Below are 21,995 nucleotides of genomic sequence, written 5' to 3'. Positions count from 1 at the left end.
TCATTATACATATATATCTATATACCCCATAGATAACTTGCATTTATTTTCTACCATATAAATTTCTATAATAGCATGGAAAAATTTAATATATCACTTAAAGAGTACTTTTTTTTTCGCATGCATATGTACAAATTTATTGTCATGTTAAGAATAAAATGTAAAACAATAAAAAACAATGTTACCTGTTAAGTACTTTTTTGTTTTCTTACATACATTCACAGATTTGAAATACAAAGTTTAGTATATTAGAACCTTTTTAAAAATTTTCTCATAATGTATTTTTAAGTAGCCACGCGACGCCAAACGCCATTGGACGCGTTACGGCGTGACGGATATCCGGCGATTCGCGTGCGACCCTCCGATCTCTAAACTAAGGATATTAGATATTAGATTCCACGCATTTAACACCGCTTGAATATTTTTTTTTATCCTACCCTACGCCCCTCTTTTGTTTCTACAGATTACAACTTTTGATCTAAAACAGAAGATAATTTTTTAATTATTTTGTTCCCAACAGTAAGTTTTGTGAAAGTTTTCTTTTTTTTCCCTTTCTTTCTTACACTTGGAAGATAATATAAATTCTTATTCGCGTGTAGTCATTTTCTTTCATATACATATACAACGTTAGATACACGTGAGTTATTTTTTTATTCGTTAACTTTGGATCTCTGGTTGGAAAAGTAGTCGGTTTTAATTATTCTAGTTGCGCGTGATGTTCTAGTAGATGACCACGAGAATGATTAAATTACAGTCATCTCTTTGTGCGTGTAATACCCTCTTGCTTCTAACAGTAGTAAGAAGTAAGTCGAGATAAATCGTGCAAGTACGAAGGTCGTGCTTAGTACGCAACGTTTTCTAAAATCTAATAATATATATATACACGTTCAAATGTGTTAAAAGTATCTACAATTATGTTAATGTATTGCATTCATTAATATCAACATAGGTGCCTTTTACATATAATTAAAAAACTATCATGATACGTTTAATTTAACAAATAGCTTTAAGTAATTAATAAAAAAAAAAATAGATTAAGATTGTAAAGATACAAAAAAAGAAAAGACAAAATGTCTGACACGGGATCTCATAAGTTATTGAAGAAATCGTCCTATTGTTCTAACATAAAATTAGGTCAGTCTTCGTTGTAAGTGCTTCTTATGTTTCTTTTTTTTTATTGTCTTCTTTTTCTCTAGAGTTTGCACAGAAAAGGACCTCATTAAACGTCGTCTAAAACCCTTTCCTCATTCTTAACGTATCGTGTTAGCTGAGAATCTTAACGGTAAGAGTACGCACGTATATGGCCTTAATATTTTTCCTCAAATTGACTTAATACCAAGAATATGCTAATTAGATGTACTCTTTCGCTCGTTTCACAAAATGACGTTAATGAATCACGTATTTCTCTCTGTCTGTCTCTCAATATCTTTAACACTTGTAATTTTCTTAAAAAGGATTGTAGGTGAAGGGGTGAAAAGAAAGCCAACAAAATGACCTACTTAACTCGTTAGCACATGTGAAATAACAAATAACAAAAGGATGTATAATCTTTTACTTAATCATATCTTTGGATGCATGCAACAATTTAATGCGAGAGAAAAATAATCTTCTAAAATATATTGACTTTATAAAGTTTTTCTTGCTAACCATGCTTAAAAATAGTTTTTCATTTTGTTTTGTGGATAATTATAATAATTAGGAAAATTTGTAATACATTCTAAAGATATCTATTTATTGGGTTACTAATTATAATAAAATAGCAGTATAAATTCTATAACAATATGTAACCATAGCAAAGCCCTGACACAATTCTACCCCTACTATTATATAAATACTGATCATCTATTTAAATTACTGGTAAATTATTTTTTTATACCGAACGAAATATTATATTGATCATTTATTTTACAAAATATTCACGAAAAAAAGAAATAAGTAAAAATTAAAATAACACGTATTAAGTTTTTGCATGCACCAGTTCGACTATTCCAAACCTATTTTTCTCTGTCTCTTTCAATTCTAACAAATTTACTTTGAAGTCACGATCGTGATGGGGGAACGAATTCAAATCCTTTGTAATCATTTAACTATCATGTTCGAATTAAAAGAGTATAGAATGAATCCTCCTCCAAAAGGAAGTTTTACGTTACTTTTATTAATACGATTCATTTCGGACTATTCTTTTTCTTTACTTACGATTACAGAACAGTGGACTTTTCGTGTTCGAGAGAATAGAAACGTTCTTGGTGAAAGGACGAATAAAATTTAGATTAAGAATGGGCCTTTCTCGATTTAAGAATCGCCAAGATTCTTTATAAACACTCCCCTCCCTTTCTCTCCTACTCCTACTTCTCGTTCTCACACCAAAAAGGTGTAAGATAGCGAAACTCGTTTGCGAACCGGTATTTTTCGTTGGAGAGGTGCACACAAGACAAGACAACCCAGGTGCCGTCGTTCCTTCAGTTTCTTAGAATGACTGGTTGAGATAATCGGACAAATTGCGTTACATTCATGCTTGTCAACTTCTCTGGTACATCGGTTAATCTCATCTTTCGAGCAAAACCGCGTGCAGCATACTATAAATACACATATATCAACACATTGTATGTATGCGTGCATTGGATTGGTTATCAATAAATGATATTGACATTTATAATAGTTTATATTTCAATCAATAACATTAGAATATTTCTTTTTAATTTTTAGTATTTTATATTTAAATAAATAATATATGGAGTACTATATAGAATATTTTGCTTATCGAAAGACTTTTAATATTTTATATCCTAATAAACGACAAAAATCATTTTTAGATTAAAAATTCCGTTATTTATTGACCAACCCAATAAACACGTACCGTTATCTTAAGTTTCGATTTTGTCCTTGAAATTTCTAAGGTCATTTTGCACCTCTACCGACAACAAAACGATGAAAGCGAGAAAAGAAATTCTCTTTGACACGCATCGTTATCGATTCAGATGGAACAAATGGAAAATTTTCTTATAATCCTTTTTCTTTTTGCGATAAATATCAACTTCGAATTAATCTTGAAATTTTAATCTAAAGTTCAGTATTTTTGTTTAGTTTCCGATAAATAATTTAGAAAAAAGCAGGACGAAAAATGTCAATTGATTTGAAAATAGCAAGTATTTGAAATATTGATCGTGCAAATATTACAACACCATACGTGCATAATATTATGCAGATTTTATCGATGATCAATGTGTGATAAGACTTTATTTGTACTATAGAAATGAAGGAACGTCTATTGTGCATTTTACGTTAGTTGATAGTGACGTTTTGACGTTCCTACGAGCAATTCTTCTTCTTCTTCCTTCTTCTACCCTCTAATTTAAAAGTCTAATAAGGTATTGGAAAGACGTATAGTGAAAAGCGTTATAAAGAGTGTACGGTTTCGTACACATAAAAAGAAGCTGTGGGTTATGTTCAACCTTTAGTTCCTTATCGATGATCGTTCAGCTTTCCACATCACATACTCGTATATACATACATGTATACATATGAACATAAGATGTGGGCTTTAGTTCATCTAAGCCGACATTGATTTTCTTCGAGAATGTTATCAGAATTTTGGTATTTGGCCAAAGTCTTCTAAGCAGAGCATACTGATGTTACTCTGTATATATATGATTAGGTTGTAACGATGAACGCAAACAGGTGGCTAAAATAATGACTGAAAAAAATCACAGAATAAATCTTGATTTAAAAATCCTTCCATGAAAATCGTCTTTTTTTTGATTATTTAATATTCTTTCTAGCATTCATCTAGATTATTTTTTTATGAATCGTTGATTCATCAGGAGTAGTCTGATTCATGTATGCTATGAGGATATACCTCATCGTATTTCAATATCTTTGTTAAGGTATACTATTAATAGATGTTATACAATACATTTTTCTTTTTCTTCTACATTTTTATTGTATGATTCTTAATTTGTTACTGATGGTGAGCCTAGTTAATGAGTACTATAATTCTTAAGATAAATAAATTAAAATTATATTTATTATAAATATTTTGTTAATACTTAATAAAATATTTGATTACTGTTAATAATTCTTAATCCAATGATATCATTGTAATATTAAAACAATTGTCATTTTATTCAGGATAACATAAAAAGATAAGTTAAAAATTGATGATATCAGTATAAATGAAATAAAATCAATTTCTTACCAGAATATCGGACTGATCGAGCTTTGCGATGAGGTTCGTGAAGGAGCTCCTGTCGGCAAACAACCAGATACCAACGGTCAATGCTGCTCCGCCAGCGACCTGCATAAAAGACATGCCCGATGTAAAAGATTTCGTTCTGCTTCGAGGAGCTCAAGGCCACTTGCGAGGAAAGGAGAAGCGAACATTCCTCTGGATATTTTCTACAAAATAACACGAAGCAAAAGGACTTCCTAATTCGCGTGCGGTTTTACGATCGTTTCGATTCTCCTATTCGTGTTGTTCTTATCTCCGAGGGATCATTTGCTTTTGCATTGTTCGAGAGCTGCATTTCCACATTGAGAATTCTACGAAAATTATATTCTTTGACGGGGAAGAAAAAGGAAAAAAAAAGAAAAGAAAGAAATAATAATGCAAAAGGAGAAGTAATGTCGATGATTCGTTGAACTAGTCGAGGAAAATGTAAACTACGGTATATACCCATTATTTAATATCGTGTAACTGAACCATTTTAAATTCTTGGGATATTATTTCATTCGATTGTTTGGAAACTTAATGTTTATGAAAAGAAAACTTTTCATCATTTTTTAATTATATTTGGTATTATTAGTATATAGTATACTTTATTGTTCTACGTAGGTGGATTGAAAAGTTTGGAGACTAATGTAGAAACAAATTTTTTCGGTCGAGTTAAAAAAAATAATGTTTCTCTTTTTTGGGCTTCAAAACTTTTAAATCTCCCTACATATTTACGTATTTATATTTTGTTTATAAAATGATACTCACGAAAAATACAAAGTTGAAAAAGCACAAAAAGTACTTGGCACACTGTGAGGCGCAACCCATTTTTGATTTGGATTTCTAGAACTTCGTCTGTAAAAAAAAAAATAAAAAATATACAAAGAAGCAAATATATTATATATATAAGTATATAATTACATAGGTACATATGTACATATACATAAGATTTACATACTACAGTATATACACACAAATATTTTTATTCGAAGTGATTAATTTTATAAGAAAGAAGGCGCCTCTATAATATTGCTATATTAAAGGAAGTATTATTTTAAAGAGATTGCCAACTACTTAAACGCGCGAGCTTCATCCCTTACTTAATATATATAGAAAAAGTTTGTTAAGTATATAAAAGCATATAAAAGAAAAGATGCACCTGATGAATGCCTACCGAGCTTGGCATAAGTCCAAGTGCCACTTATTTATTGCGTACTCGAAGCGGATACAACGTAGTAACCTAATAAGTTACACACCCACGTCCTCTCTTTTTATTTTTCTCTCTCTTTCTCTCTCTCCCCCTCCCTCCTTTACACGCACTTTTTTAAATTAATTTTATTTAAATACATTTATAAAGATTACGAAGTACGAACTTGAACAAACAAATTACATCATGAACATAAAAAGATATTCATCGATCTAATAATAAATGATTAACAATTGTGAATACTCTTGATAGTCTTTGTTGTAATTGGATTGATCAATGAACGAAAAGAAAATAACAAAGTTTATAAAAATAGACAAGAAATCTTGACGTACTTTATAAACTTTTCATCAAACGAGCAAGAAAACGAATTTTATGGTAAAATAAATTCTAATCTTTAAGTTGTTTTTATGATAAAGTATTACAATATCATACTTCTAAAAAAAAAAGTCATTAAACGTATTTTTTGAAATGCAATAAAAAAAAGTACATACTTAAGATTGTTCGATGATTTACATCATAAAAAAAATGAAACGTTAATTTATGCAAAGATTGATGCTTGAGAACTGGACGTATTTCAATCGTATCAACACAATTATAAAATTCCAACGTATTTATTGGCAAATTAGTGCTACTTCTGCATTCTGTGAACGCGAGAAACAAAGAAGAGTAAATTGGTCAAATTGATGAAGGTTGTCTGTTACCAATGGGTTTCAAAGAAGACGTTGTTTCTCGAAAACGTATAATAACATATTTATAAGAATTTATAAATATATGTATATGGATCGAGAAGGAAAAAGAGAGAAGGAGAAAGAAATAGAGAGAGAGAGAGAGAGAGAGAGAGAAGGAAAGAGAGAGAAAACAAGAATTCTTTAACTTCGTACCTTGTGAAATGTTATTTTTTGTTCCGAAAGGAATACAATAGTTCGTTGTGAAGTGTTAGCTAAATATCTATGATTAGATCATGAGAAATATTTTTGCAGGATTAAGATCTTGAATGGAAAACAAAACCGATTTCAACTTGCTCGTTAAAATTTATCTAGTATACGTAAATTAGTCTTATGCATAATACATGAATTATGTCTGCTTAAATGATATTACGCAAATCAATATTATTATAAAAATTATATACGTGTTACATATAGTAATATGATATATAAATTAATATATAATATTATAATAATATTAATATATAAATTATATACAATTTATTATATATATATTGTAATATAATACAATATATATAAGGGACATAATGGATAGGACACAAAAAGCGTAGTCACAATTTTTAACTGCACAAAGCAAATAATACAATTTACATTCACACAAAGCTTATTTTTTTTACAATTTACACTTTACAACGCTCCAATCTCCAATTTACTCTTTATCGTAATCTGATCTTTCTATATCTCCTACACGCCGCTTGTATATTTATATCGCACAGTCAGCTCGCTACACTAAAGTGTATCATGTATTTAAAATTTTCAAATTAAAAAACACAGATATATTTTCAACCTTCATTCGAACTTTAACAATAGGATAAAACCAATATCCATAAAGATTAATCATTTCGAAGTTCAGTTATTAGCCTAGAATCTTTTAAATACCGTATTCTCTTACAATATCGAAGGCCCTGGATAGCTGAAAGATGAAAACAGTCGCCCGGAATGCGGAAGACCCGGATTCGAATTCCGGCACAATCGGTTCAATGGCCCAATTTTTTCACAAATTTATTTTATATAAATATAATAATTACATATAATTTATAATAATAATATTAAGCACAATAAATCATATATTACATAATATTTCAAGTGACAAATATTATCATGACAGCATAAACATGCAGATAAACATAATAAATAATAACACAAGGCAATGTCAAGTGCACGCCGAGAATTACCACTAGAATTAATTATAAAGGTAAAGGAATAAGAATGTCGTTGTATAGTAATGGATAAAACAATAATGTTACTTGAATATTGATTTCCAAGTGCGTAATAGTACGCGACGGTGATGTTGCTAATAGCAATCGGATAATATAAATGAAGAGCACCGTAAAAGCTCTAACAACTTGCCTTAGCATGCTGCAATAAGACCTTGAATAATTGACATAAATTTCCTGTAATAAATAGCGTAAGCACGATGCTTACTGACTTTTATCTTCTTTTCGATAGAATAAGAGATATTGAAATTAAAATCGTTCTTTTCGTTGTTACCAGCATTCAATTAGCAATCTTATTGCGTCATTCGGATTTCCATCATCAAGCGAATTATCAATCTAACACGTACGTATTAATGATCCTTGTTGCGTGAGCATAGATGTTAGATATATACGTTGATCAAATAACCTTCAGAAGAACTTTATAAAGAAATAATTTTTTATATTAAATAATTCTCTTTTAAATTCATTTTTTTATAGGTTTTTTTCAAAACTTTTCTCAAAAATACCGACTGTTTACAATCAAAATATATTGTATATATTATAATACATACAATTAGAGAATAATTGTATTTTACAATTTTGTAGTAATAAGAAAATTAAGATGTAAAAAATATAGATATAAGTATAAATGTAACGTGTATGCTTTTAAAGTTGTATGAAGTTAAAAAATGTTGAAATAGGAAATATTATCGATTGCGATGCGATGACAATTGTAAAAAGGTAATATTTAGATAGATTTATTGCTTCGAGAATAATGTTGAAAAGATCAAAAGACGTCATGAATGTTATGTAAATTCAGATAATATAATTTGTAATGACGGTTTTAAAGTACGGCATCGAAACCGTCACCCTTCAACATGTTTGGCAACTTTCAACGAAGTTTACGCAATAAGCTACTGTACGACTTTTGATTGGAACCTGTTGTACGCTTTAAAGAAATATGAAGTTTTACAAGTATCGAACGCGTAACGTAAATACATATACATATATACCATATGTATATATAAATAAACATAAAAAGAAAGTATAAGTATGGTCAATTTGAGAGAAGTCACTGAGATTTAAATCCCTTTCTCTTTTTCTTTCTTTTTTCTTTACTGTCAAAAAAAAAAAGAAAGAGAAAATAATTTAACGCTACGCGATATCCATGATCTCACAGATTTCTCCGAGCTCTCATAGATAATTTACAATTACTTGCTCTATTCTATCTAAGCAATTTACTTTTGTTGAATTTTTGAGATTTTTAGATACTTAGATTCGATTGCGATGAACATTGAACACAATTTCGATGTAAAAGACAAATGTCCGAGTAATAAGTAACAATAAGTTAGAATTGTAAAATAAATTGTAGAAAGTAAATTTGTACTAGAACGATTCAGAAAAGAAATAAACAATGTCATTTACAAAGTAGTTACAAATTTAGGATACGATTTCTGAAGTCATGTTGTATAGTTTTGCAACAGTTCGCAATGAATTGTGCAAAGTAATAGTTGTTAGATTTCACAGAAATAGTAATATTCCATTAAAATAACTTCCAATTTATATTCACAAATTCACTTAATAAATGATTCCTTTGTTCTAATTTTTTTTTGATAAACCAGGTATAGCCAATAAATAATTGGGATTTGATCAAGGAATTTGGACAACCAATTTATGGGCCTATCAAAACAGACACGAGATTGATAGAACTGCATTTAGATGAATTGTAGATGAACTTAGAACATCATCGTTGTTTAAAAAAGTCAATTTATATCAATTCAAGAATACTTCAGTAATCATGACCTTTCTTCGTGAATCATCCAGTATATAAATACACTGTACTTTCTAGACGTTCATTAAATGATTCACCAAGAATACCGATAGGTAAGTCCCGAGGTATGTTACGTTAAAAGCGCAGCTAGTAATGAAACCAAAAGAGAATAAAAGAATAAGAGAGAAGAAACGATGAGAAAGAGATAGAAAGAGAGAGAGAGAAATGTGGAAGGTAAAGAAGAGCCGTAGGAAAACCTCGATTAGACGACCTAGTATCGGATATCCAGCTCACGGTTCTCATTACTCTACCAGGAATCCATCTGGCTGTACTCCGACATCCCTGCAGCGAAACAGCACCAACTCCAGCAAGAGCAGCAGCAAGAACAGTAAGAGGAAAGAATCGACACGGACTACCGGCTATCTGAAATATTCTACTCCGTTCTCGGAGCAGGCAGCAAGCCACGATCGTTAACTGAACGAACGCGACCCGTTTCGGGAACCCGTTCCGTTCAACAACGGATCCTGGGGACTCGATCGAACGAATCTCTCACGTGAGACCCGAATCTCTTTCTATTTTTTCCAACTTTTATCTAACGCTTCGTTGGATCTTTCAATCAGTTGGACCTAATTGCTAAACGAAAACCTTTGAAAAAGTCAATACCAAAAACCCTCAATCAATTCTCTTTTATCTTTTCAACTCCAAAGTCAATAAACCTACATATTGAGTGTCCCTGAATAAGTGGGAAACGTTTAGGGGATGATTTCAATGTCCATGAATAATATGCGCTTTATTGATTTTGTTTCCAAGTCTTAGCAAATTTTTTAATGCAATTATTTTTTTTTTGTTACATTTTTTTTACTAAATGTGGATTGACAGTGTTAATACTTTTCGATACAAAATTGAACAAAGCTTCAAACAAATCTGAACAAAATCTGAACATTTTTGGAAAATAATTTATGATTTATTCTAGAACACCCCGTATTTTCCTGGACCAAAGAAAAAGATTCACTCAGTGGTGCATTGAAAATTAGATCACCGGACGATGCCGCCGGACGAGAGTTGGGGTCACCGGGTCGATCTAGCCAGTTTCCTCTGCCTTCCTTGTTCATTTCATTGATTTTGATTGCTGAATACCAGCCAGGGAGAAAATCAAACTAACATTTTTATATATTAAATAAATAACCGTCTGTATCTACGTATGTGATTACTCGTCGTTAGAAATTAACGTCTCCTACGTTGATTCTTTTAACATGAACATGCATACCTATAGTTAGCATTTATAAAAGTGAAAGTTATATGAAAGCTTGACTATGAAAGTAACACGATCACGACATTCACCAGTAATTTTTGATAATTATCTATGATAGTTACTTGCTAAACTGAAGATCCTACAGGACGAAAATATTCATAATAAACAAATTATAAGACATAGAACATCGTTACATTCAAGCTTAAGCGAAATAATTTGAGGATCGTTTAATTTAGTAATAACTCATTATTTTGTTTAAAAAAATTCAAACAAGTCAAACAATAAGCGTAATGGATCACAGCGTGCCAGGTGGCTGCTGGATTATACCTCGGGAAAATTTGTGAAGCTTAGGAAATTTCTTAAAATAGTGCATACATTTTCTTAACATAAGAAAATAACTCCAGCTGTTATCCTACTTTAACACCTAAAGTAAGATTTTTTGTAATGGTTTAAATAGTATTAGATTTTTTTTTTTATTAACGAACTATCGAACGGTAATATTGATTCTTGTTTATAAGATGGAAATCGTTGATAGTACGTAACTGTTAGATCAACTGTATCGCGTGTACCAGTTTTACATAAATTTCTCATTTTAGATTTTTTCCTTAAAACCTGATCACTCGAGCTAGTTTCATAAATAATGAAAGAAAGAAAGAGAAAAACGTATTAGGAATTAAAATAAATGAATAAAGTAATCTATCGACATATATCAACTTTTATATTATATTTCTTTCATTGTGATTTGCGAAAAGAAAAAAAAAAGAAAAGAAAAATAAAAAAGGGTCAGATAATTTATATCCTGTTGCTCTTTTCCGGATTTCACCGATGTGACGGAAACCAGTCGTTCATCCGTGTCATTACGTGACTCCAATAGATAAAAGTATTTATATTTAGTGGGTCAACTTTAATTAAGGACAACATTACAAGAATTTCAAATACAAATTGAAAAATATGATTTCTGTAATTACATTTGCATATATCCCTCACCCCTTACCTTAATAAATGTATAAATTGAATTTTTTTCCTATAACAAAAAAATGAATAGGAGAAATTTTTGTAGATGGGGTGAACAAGATAAAATAAAAAAGAAATAAAAGAGATAGAAGAAAAAAAAAGAAGAACGTCGAAGAAGGGACATTGAAAATGATAGGTTTCCTCTGACGAGAATTTAGTAACATGGAGGGATCGAACGTTGACCCTTCTTGGATGAACCTGACGCCTTTGATGTCGAACCCTTTTTGGTAGAAGCGACGAACACGATCAAAAGACCTTTTTTACTTTTTTGATTTTGATTAAAGAGCTCTAGCTTCTTGCGTGTTCTCTCGACTTAAGCAAAAAGAAAGAACAAAATCTTTCTAACTTGTAATCAAATAATATTGGATAATAAAATTTATTATTTATTGGATCAATATTTTAATGATAAAATATAATTATTATAAATACTAATAAATTATTATTTATACTGAACAAAATATTTCTATATTTTGATCATTAATTGTACAAAATACTAACCATTAATTAATAAATAGCAGTCTATAAAATATCAGTGTAAAAATCAAACAATGTTTTTTAATTGTATTGTCTCAGTTTTTATGAGACCTACTGGAAACTATCGAGAAAGTGATTCCAAGTCTTTAAAACTACTTTAGTGATCATGTATAGTTGTATATACCTATATATGCATGTATGTATATATCTATATAGAGTAAACTCGATGAAGGTACAACGTCCTCGGTCTTTAACAGCAGCCAATGGTCTCGTCGTAGGTTGCATAATACATGTGCACTCGTTCACGTGTAAGTTTTTGAATGAACATCGTCTCGAAGATCTATCTATCGACTCCCCAGCAAGTTAACTACACTCATTAATTAAAAATACGATACACGACACGGGATGTCTTGTGTGTTTTTTATCGTCGTTGAAAAGAAAACATTAACGTTATTTTATTAAGCTTTCATAAATATTCGATCTACGGTATTACGTTTCAATCGTGTTGATGTAAGGGTGTATTAGCAACGTCAAGAAATAATCAAAAGATATTTATACAAATATGTCAATCGATAATATGATATCTATCGCAAAGTAATATGATACGTCAATCTAACGGTATTAAAGCCTGTTGTTATTCTCACCATCTAAATCTCATCATAAATTATTCTCATATTTCATATCTATCTATATTATAGTGATAGTTTCTAACTTTTTTTTTTTGTAAGTTTAACACATACATTTTTATATATTTATTTTCTGCATTTGTTCATATAAATTGTTCAAATTAGTATACATTATATTCAATACACAACTTACTGACATGAGTTTAATTACTGATTTACATATGACGGAACACAAACGAGGATTGATATCCAAATGTTAGAATGAATATTCTATCAATTATTGTAACTGATCCAAATCTGTTTCTGTGCACGAATTGTTCTAAAATAAGTAACTTTTATCTCACCCTTTATACTACACACATATAAATGTATATATAAATAATAAATAAAATATATTATGCATGTGTGTGTAAAATTTATCAAGAAAAAGAAAAGAACTTTCGAGACGACTTAATAATAACCACACATACATACATTATAAAACACAATTAAAATAACTCTATTAATTAGATATACCATGTATTTTGAAATAAAAAGTACCGTTGTATAATTATAAAAGTATATTGATTGATACATGTCCTAAGCCTTATGCGTCACCGTTACGATCACGTATATCTTTAACGAATGGTATACCGTTGTTGCACGTGGTTCTGCCCGTGAAACCGTGTCGAAAAAGATATTACTAATTCGTTACACAACCCAACACTGTTTCCTCAAAGAAATCTAACGATATACACGCTTAGAGTCAATAGTAGACTAATCTAAGGAAAAGGAAGAACATTTAATACGTGTTCGTATACGTTTCATGATTTCTTATTTACGTATCAACAGAGTGAATCTTTTTACTTACGAATAAGGCCGTCTTTGGCCTTATAGAAAAGAACTTTCGATTATTATACTCTTGCATAGATATATATATATGTATATGCGTCGTTTAAATGTAACTTGGATAAAAGATAAAAATGAAGAAAAAGAAAGAAAAATATAGAGGATCTGGAAGATCTCAAAAATAATGAAACTTCCGTCGCGCTAAAGCTCAACGAGACGGAAATCACGAGCAGAACTCACGCCATCAAAACTTATTCATTTTCTTTTACCGAGAGAAAGAGAAGAAGGAAGAGAAGGAGGAGGACTTTCTCTCCGTACGTTCGACGTTCCGCAACGAGAAAGGACGACATCCCTTTCACGATTTATATATAAGTATATGTATATACATATATACATATAAATATATACACTATCAGTCAAAAGTTCATTAAATGTTCATTAAAATCGAATATACTAATAAATTTTGAAACGATCCATCGTTATTATAATTTGATAAGTGTACGTTCTGCACGAGCTCTCTCTCTCTTTCATACTAGCTAGATAATTTTGAATTATAGCAGTATGTAAAGTAAATAAACGTTTAACAAATAGTCTTAATTAATCCTTACGGTTTAACTTCTCCGTGATATTTCTTATCTATTTGCAAACTATTTTCTATAAACACTTTAGGTGACACGTGTATTCGCTATCAGCCAAAAATTTGGAATTACTTGCTTATTTTCGTTAAAATCGAATACAACGATAAATTTTGAAACGATTCATTATTGTTATATCAAATATTAATAAGATAAATTATGTTTCAAGAAATTTTAACATCCTCTTACGTCCATAATGTTCTCGTATAATTTATACATCCAATTTAATGCAAATGCTCGATATAAATTTTCCGGCTGGAACATCTTTGGCAACTTCTGCGAGAGAAGCATAGAAAAATATTCAATTAGAAACACGGGAAGAAGGAATTATTGCTAGGATGCCCAGAATATGTTGGTTGTAATTAAAAACAAAGGCGCTTTTTTTTATGAAAGAAAGATTCGAAGAAACATACTCGTTCGTTGATAAAAAAAGAATACAAAATATAAAACATACAACTAGCGTAAGTTTTATTGATGAAAAAATCTACCTCTGGTTCTGTTTCTTTTAATTTACGCAGTAATTCCAGACTTTTGGCCGGTAATGTAAGCGTTTTCTTTTCAAAGAGGAGATCACGTTATCACACCAAATTTCCCCTACTTCGAAAGTAACGGAGAATGAGCCTTGAAAACGAGTTCTGTCTCTCTTTCCCTTTCCTCAAACGATGAAGACGACGACGACTAAAACGACGACTACTATAGTTACCAACAACAGGTGTGTCCCATTATCGTAAAAATCACATTGGCTCTTATACTTGTATGTATTATACGTTGTCTTATTTTCAATTGAGCACTTTCGTGTGTGTTCACTTTCTTCTTACTGATTGAAATATATTAAGGTTTGTTCTTTTTGTTAAATATCGTTCGCATTGCATATTTAATCGTAATGCAAATAAAAAATTTGTAGTATACATCGGTGGGTTGAAAAATATGAAGTCTAGAAACATTTAGAAGAAACATTATTTTCGATCGAATTCACTGTTATTTTAAGAAACAAATAAAAGATATTTTTTTGTTGAAGCTCCAAAATTTTCAACTCACCCTCGCATATATAAAAGAAAAGATTGATATTTATTAGGTCAATGTTCTCAAAAAAATTCTAATCAGTATTTTAAATAAAATATCATTATGAAATAAACATAAGTTTTCAGTAAAGGCTGCTAACAATACATTTATTAATATTATACTGATATTTATGAATTATTTATACCGCGCGAAATATTCGTAGGTATATACCAACCATTTATTTTACAAAATACTTACTACAAATATGTAAAAATGTTGACCCAATAAATTGATGTAAAAAAAAAAAAGGAAAAATACAAATAAATATGTACTGTTACTATATATCATGTTATTAAATTTTTTACTCGAGTTAGATGCAAATATTCCTTTTTTTGTGTCATACATACGAAGAAGCTGCTCTCTCATGCATAGCATAAGAGAACGAACAAACGAACGAACGGGTAAAATCTCTTGGCTGGTTCATTTCTTTCTGGAAAAAGAGAGCTCGAGTTACAACGGTGAGAGTGAGAAAATTCATAACGTTAACCTATTGGGGTCGCTGGTAAAACTCGACTTACATCTTGAATTCATCGAGTACCTTAGTAAAACATAGAAAGAAGAAAAGAGAAATAAAAATATAAAAAAAAAAAGAAAATGAAAAGATAAAAGAATAAGAAAGTGAAGAAGATTGTGAGAACGGAGATAAATCATCGTTCTCTTCCACGTTATCGTATATCGCGTGTTTTGCTCATGTTTTCTCGATCAAATATTATTAGATACTTTTTTGTTATTGTTGTTGTTGTTGTTGTTGTTAGTTTCCGTTGATCGATGCAGTTCTGCACGAGTCCAATTTACTATAATCCTCGGGTTCCTGTGATGATCGTTTCTGAATGGAACTCACGTTGCCTGATCGACTGGTTTCCCTCGAGAATGGTCTTAGCGAGATGATAAATAAAATAGAGAAAGTAAGTAGTAATACACGTAAAGAAGAAATGTAGTTGAAAATAATGGACGACGATAAAGACGGTCGGCGGTCGTGTATCGTTAGAGTGTTAACGATTAGGATCGGGGGAAGAGGGATTAAAGGAAGAAGAGAGAAAAAAAGACAGAAGAAGAGATGATGATTTTATACTTCTGCGGTATATGTTTATATGAGAGAATAAGTATATTGTTGAAAGTAAGGGAAGGCAAAAAAAACTTGTATATGTACGGATCGCGCACATGCCAAGTTATGGCACTCATTCTCACAACACAATGCCATTAGATGGATAATGGTCTATAATTAATGAAATATACTGTGCGAATTTGCCTTCTCTCCTACCCCTTTTTGCATAATAGGTTCGTCATCGTGTGTTATAAAGCAAATCGACAAAAAAGATTAAAATGCAATTTCCTAGTTTTAATTATTATTATTATTATTGCAATGGATGACATTTAATAATGAAGTTAATATTTATAATAAAATATCATCATGTAATAACATAATCATATTTAAATAAAAATACCTTCTACTTATTTGATTATTCTATTTATTTGGTTAAATAAATGACTACTATCTATGAATATTTTGTTCAGAATTTATAATAGGGTTGTGTTAGGGTTGCATATTGACACAGTATACCGATATTTCATCATTTTAATAAATTAACATTCAATTATTCATACGGAACAAAATATTTATACTTATACGCTGACCATATATTTAACAAGATAGCAACGATCTCTCAGAACAATTTTAAGAATCGAAATGAAGGAAAGATATATAACAGATATGAAAGGGGTTAATAGTCAGGTGTTATCCGATTTCCTGTGAGATTGGAAACGCGTTTGTAAAATTTCTTCGACTGTGTCTTCCTGCATTCCATATCTTAAACGGCAGCAAGTGCTTTCGAAAGGGAAGATAATAAGGATGCGGCTCTGAACAAATACAAGTCCATGTATGTAAGCAGGTGCAATGGGAGCAATGAAAATAAGTTTAAAAGAAAACAAATAAATAAATAAGTCTTATGGGAGAGCCCTAAGCAATGCTGCTGGATTGCTGTTGGTTGCTGGATGCTAGCTATAGCAACAGTAGGAATGTGGTCGTGATGCAGATGCCTGGATAAGAGAAGTCGGTCTCTTTTTTCTCTCTCTCTTTCTCTCTCTCCCTCTTTGGTGATCAAGAACAAGAGGAGAAAGAAATGAACCAAAAAAAGAAAGAAAAAGAGACAAATATAAGACGAAGTGCAATGCAAAGAAAACAGAACACATCAACTTAAGGACATCTTCCTCGTCTAACAATAAAACAATTAACAAGTCCATTTTGAGTTGGAAGTAGTATACTTCCGTTCATCCAAGCTACCTATATACCAAACAATCTAAAAAGCGGAGTGTAAGGTGACCGAGAATAAGTAGAAGTAGACATAGAAGTAGACGTAGAAGTAAAAGAGATCCCTCGAGCGAAAGCAGATCTCGGTGCTAGTACGCATTTAGCCATGAAGAAGAAAAAAAGGAGGATCAAGAAAAGGCCGTGGATTATTCGAAAACTTCCTATAGTAGGTGATACCCATGAGAATAATCCTGGTAGTTTCCATATGACGAAGCATTGAGATGACGGAATCTAAAGACGTATCTTATTCCCGAGAAAAGTTACTTCCCGTCGATGAACGTGAATCATTAGGAGAGGGGAGAGATGTGGTCGAATTACTTATCGCTCCAAAATAGAAACTATGCCGTAGGAAACATTAGATTGGATACACGTACTGAATCAACATCCAAATAGTGAGTTCTTCTTTTCTTTTCTTTTTTTTTTTTTGATTTCTTTTCTTTTCTTCCTTTTTTTTATGGTATAGTATGGGGATCTTCGTCGCGCCTCATTTAACGGGACTTTCCCATCAGCCTTCTCTTCTACCCATGCAGTCGTACCAATCATTCCGATCCCCCTTTCACGAGTTACGCCTGTTAAAAGAGAAAAAGGATAGAGTACTCCTTCTATCTCTATATTTCTTTCTCTCCCTCTCTCTCTCTCTCTTTCTATTTATCTTTCTCTTTCCCCTTTCTCTCTGTCTAGCTTCTTACAATATATACAACCGCAAGCCTAACTTGTGGAATCAGACGACTTTCTAATAGCGATGAACAATGTTCCTCGTTTCGATTAGTATACCAGATCGATAATGTCTGACCATGATTGCTCGTTAATATTTCGATGGTGAATTTCAATTGTTTAATTGTTAAATGGATAGCATCGAACACATCCCAATTATATTTAAATAAAACATATCTTCTATTTATTTGATCACAGTATTTGTTTTCAAATAAATGATTAATGTCCACAAATATTTTATTCATTTTTTTGCAACAGGGTCGCATTAGGATTAAATATATCGATGTTTTATTATTTATTTAAAATACTAACTAAATATATTTTTAAAAAATATTGATCAAATATCTCATAACTTTCACTGTCCTATTTCTTCAAATTTCAAACGGCAGATTGTGAAAGGGTGTAATAAAAAAAAAAGAAAAAGAAAAAGAAAAGTAAAAGAGATTCTCTCTTAACGCGTTTGCGCTGAACACACGCACACACCAAGAAGGCGCGTATTTTGCTTTTGTCCTCGGCTCGGTTAAATCTTCAAGAGCAGAAGGACGAGAAACGTTTCCATGAGCGTATATAATAGCTTACTGCTTCAGCCATTGCGCGTGCATCCGCGCACGTGCGACTACCAAGCCAGAGTTTAACAGGGGAGCTTAGAGTTCATTCACACAACAGAAGGAAATGTCGATCTCCTCTCGATAAATGGACGACGCTGGATTACTATTATATTTTCGAGATCGTGAAAAAAGTTCCTATAGTCATCTCCAGATTTAAAAAATAAAAGAAAATTAAAAAAAAAGATGGCATACCAGCCATATGCGCTTTACTTGACAATGTCACGCGTCGTATGCGATCAACCCAAAATCACGTCTACCAGTATAGATGGACAAAAATATATGTAATATTAGAAAATCATCAACCAACCCTGACCCATATGATCAATCCTGAAGAATATGATATAGAACAAATTCTTACGTAAACTGCAAATTTTGATAGAATGCATATGTTTGAAGAGCCACAAAAATTTTAGAAAATACGGAGGATTGTGTCATTGATTATAAACGATGTAATAATATTTTTGGTTGTATTATCGAGCATTCTCATGCATTAGTATTCGTGTAATTGTTCAGTCACTGTTTCAATACTGATCTATCTCAATAATATCATGACAAAGATGATGTAACCAACCAAGCTTGTTCGAAACCCGTAGAAAGTTAATATAAAAACAATAAAATATCGTTACATTGGGGATAATTATCGACTCACCTTCATACAATTGTAAAGAATTATTATATGCGATAAGTCATCTTTTTGGAAGGAAAAAAGTAACTCATGTGATGAATAGGCGTTACCATAACGACAATATGTACGCTATGTGCTCTGCTACGATGCCATTGCCCCCGTATGCATTACGTGTCTTTCTATGTACGTCCGTGAGCATTCAGACTACAGGGGTTGGCTTGTGTCAGTTCTATTAGGGGTGAACTGGACACTGGAAGACAGTCTGGACAATGTTTAGCACCACCCCTGTGTGACTCCTTGAAGGGTATCTTTTATATATAGAGCATTAGTTACAAGAATACTTGGAGAAAAGGAAATAGAAAGAACAAAAAACCAATAAGAACAGATTTTCCATTGACATGGAGCGACAGATATCAAATATATTGAATACTTTTTCCTACTTTTCAATATGGTGTTTTATATGAAAATAAAAAAAAAATAATTTCAAATAAATGTCGTTCTATCACGATAAGATAAAATCATGAAAACACGATACGATTAAGGCCAGATATAATATATTATGTATACCTTCATACTTATAAAAAGTTAGATATATTATTAGAGAATAATTTCACTAGCGTGATTGTAATACAACACTGAAAAGCAGTATAATGCGATATTTACAATGGATTAGATCGATCCAAAGAGAATGCTGCTGCACGTATACATGCATACTTGGATGCATAAGCCTTCAACATGTAAAGCTGTTTGACTACTAACTTCAAGTTACGATCAAATGAACCTAGACCTTATCTAGTTGAGTCCAGTACTTCGAAATTCATGTACACCATATTCTCTCGATGTTGCTACTTCTATAAATATTTATATCTTCTTCTGAAGGGCGTGAGGAGAAGGAGAGGTAAAAGGGAAGATCAAGGTATAAGTCTACCTGTGTAAGTGCATTATAAAGTAAAATAATAATAATTATTTATGAGATACAGTATCAAAGATGTGAAAAATTATAACAACACTTTCTATCACCATTATCATTTAACTATGCAATCTTCAGAGACCACGAATAAATCCTATACCGTGTAATATAATTTCATTGAAACTGACGAGATTTGTCATTAAATCTTAGAACGAAATGTCGTTCTACAAATTTTCTATCCTAGATTTCCAATAATCTAACGTTTCAGTAAAGAAAATCTCTTGCAATATATAATTTCTTTACTAAAAAAAAAAAGAACTTGTTTGCTAATAGTAAGAAAAATATGCTCGGTGTGATACGATAATGTAAGGTTTGCCGTTTTGTAAGACACGTGCTATAAATCAACGGTGAATATGTCTCATAAAGAAAAGTAAATATTATCAATATTGTATGTCTTATTATTCTAATTTTAATGTACAAATGTGTAACGAAAAAACGAAAAAAAATATAATAACGATAATAACAATAATGGTAAAAAATTTAATTATTTCATTCTGATAGTAATTTCGTTTAATCCGCATAAATTTATCTATAAGAAGTAATAATATTAATATAACCTACATAAAGAGACAAATCGCGTAATGAGTAAATGAGCCTACTTATTACGGTCACGTTAACAGGCAATGTTGTAAACCATGTAAGTTAGCTGCTAGCTTACATTTACTACTTGACGTGGTTAGCCAGAAAATACGAACCGTTCATTTTCAAACGGTCACTGGCACGTGATTACGTATATACTTTTCTAATTCAATATTAGTATACAGCAGGAATACTTTCTAGACGAGTTACTGTGCAATGCGTACAGAAATTTAATAATTAAAATCATTCGATTTTTACGTGGGTGGGATGAAAAGTTTAAAACCTTTCTACTGATATGAAAACAATTTTCGTTTAATCACTCCCGCTGTTATTTTTTAAAAGTATAAAAGATTTTTACTGATGTGAGACTCGAAAGTTTCCGACTTACTCTTTTATATGTGAACGCAAATTCAGTAATTAAAATAATTTATCAGTGAATTCATTTCTTTTTCCACCGTGTTTACTTTTAAATTGAAAATAAATTTATTTTGTGAATATAAAAAACTATGTCAAGTATTATTATTCTGAAGTATTTGGCTATAAAATTAAGTAAACATTTCAAAGATCATCGTAGAATAGCAAATAGAAAAATATAAAGACGAGGTTTACGAATCTATGAATGTGCAACAAGTACATTCAAGTCTCTTAAAAACATACTAATGCAACAAGTTAATCACAGTGTGATACCGCAATCATGTCTCGACCTTCCTTCATTCGTCAGGCTTTAAAGAACTCCTTCCGTGTCGCGTGTTGATTTCAAATCTAACGTATGAGAAACAGGTTCCATCTTAGATCATAATTATAAGAACGATATCAAAGCTAATACGAATATATATTCTAACCCATGGCCTATCCTTAATAATAAAAAAAAAAAATATTAAAAATATAGTAAATAAAACTTTAGACTCCATTGCATGTAAATAAACATTTTTAAAAATAATATATATGAAACATATTTAAATATAATGTCTAATTTGAAATTTGTTCTACTAAAAATAATTAAACTAATTTAAAAATCTTACATTTTGCGCCAATTTTGAATAATAAGATGAAACCTAGTCTAACTTTGGAAAAAAAAATGAATGGCATCCTATGAGATATGTGTTTTTAATATTTTTTATCGGATTACGATCAATTTTCATAAATTTGCTACGTCGTTGGATGAAAGCCATCTTTCGAACGTGTAAAAAG

The 21,995-nt window shown here is 31.0% G+C and overlaps 1 protein-coding gene across 5 annotated transcripts in view; it reads right to left on the bottom strand.

Annotated features, from left to right (window-relative positions):
* Positions 1-21,995, bottom strand: part of LOC122522429 (tetraspanin-1) — a 33,479-nt gene that overhangs the window by 10,221 nt on the left and 1,263 nt on the right. For 4 of the 5 annotated variants that reach the window (XR_006305054.1, XM_043643525.1, XM_043643524.1 and 1 more), the window contains exons 2-3: positions 4,979-5,065; positions 4,196-4,294 (exon numbers count right to left, since the gene is read on the bottom strand). Coding sequence is in view for 3 of the 5 variants with exons in the window: in XM_043643525.1 (XP_043499460.1) it covers positions 4,196-4,294; positions 4,979-5,038 (159 nt within the window). In the remaining 2 variants the exon portion in view is untranslated. Of the gene's footprint in view, positions 1-4,195; positions 4,295-4,978; positions 5,066-5,384; positions 5,724-21,995 lie in introns of those variants that run through there. The other variant, XR_006305055.1, reaches the window with a different exon arrangement.

Source organism: Polistes fuscatus, unplaced genomic scaffold (assembly GCF_010416935.1).
Source record: "Polistes fuscatus isolate 324 unplaced genomic scaffold, CU_Pfus_HIC Scaffold5, whole genome shotgun sequence".
Taxonomy (NCBI): domain Eukaryota; kingdom Metazoa; phylum Arthropoda; class Insecta; order Hymenoptera; family Vespidae; genus Polistes; species Polistes fuscatus.
Note: the sequence above shows the minus strand (reverse complement) of the source record. Positions and strands in the feature narration are given on the sequence as shown.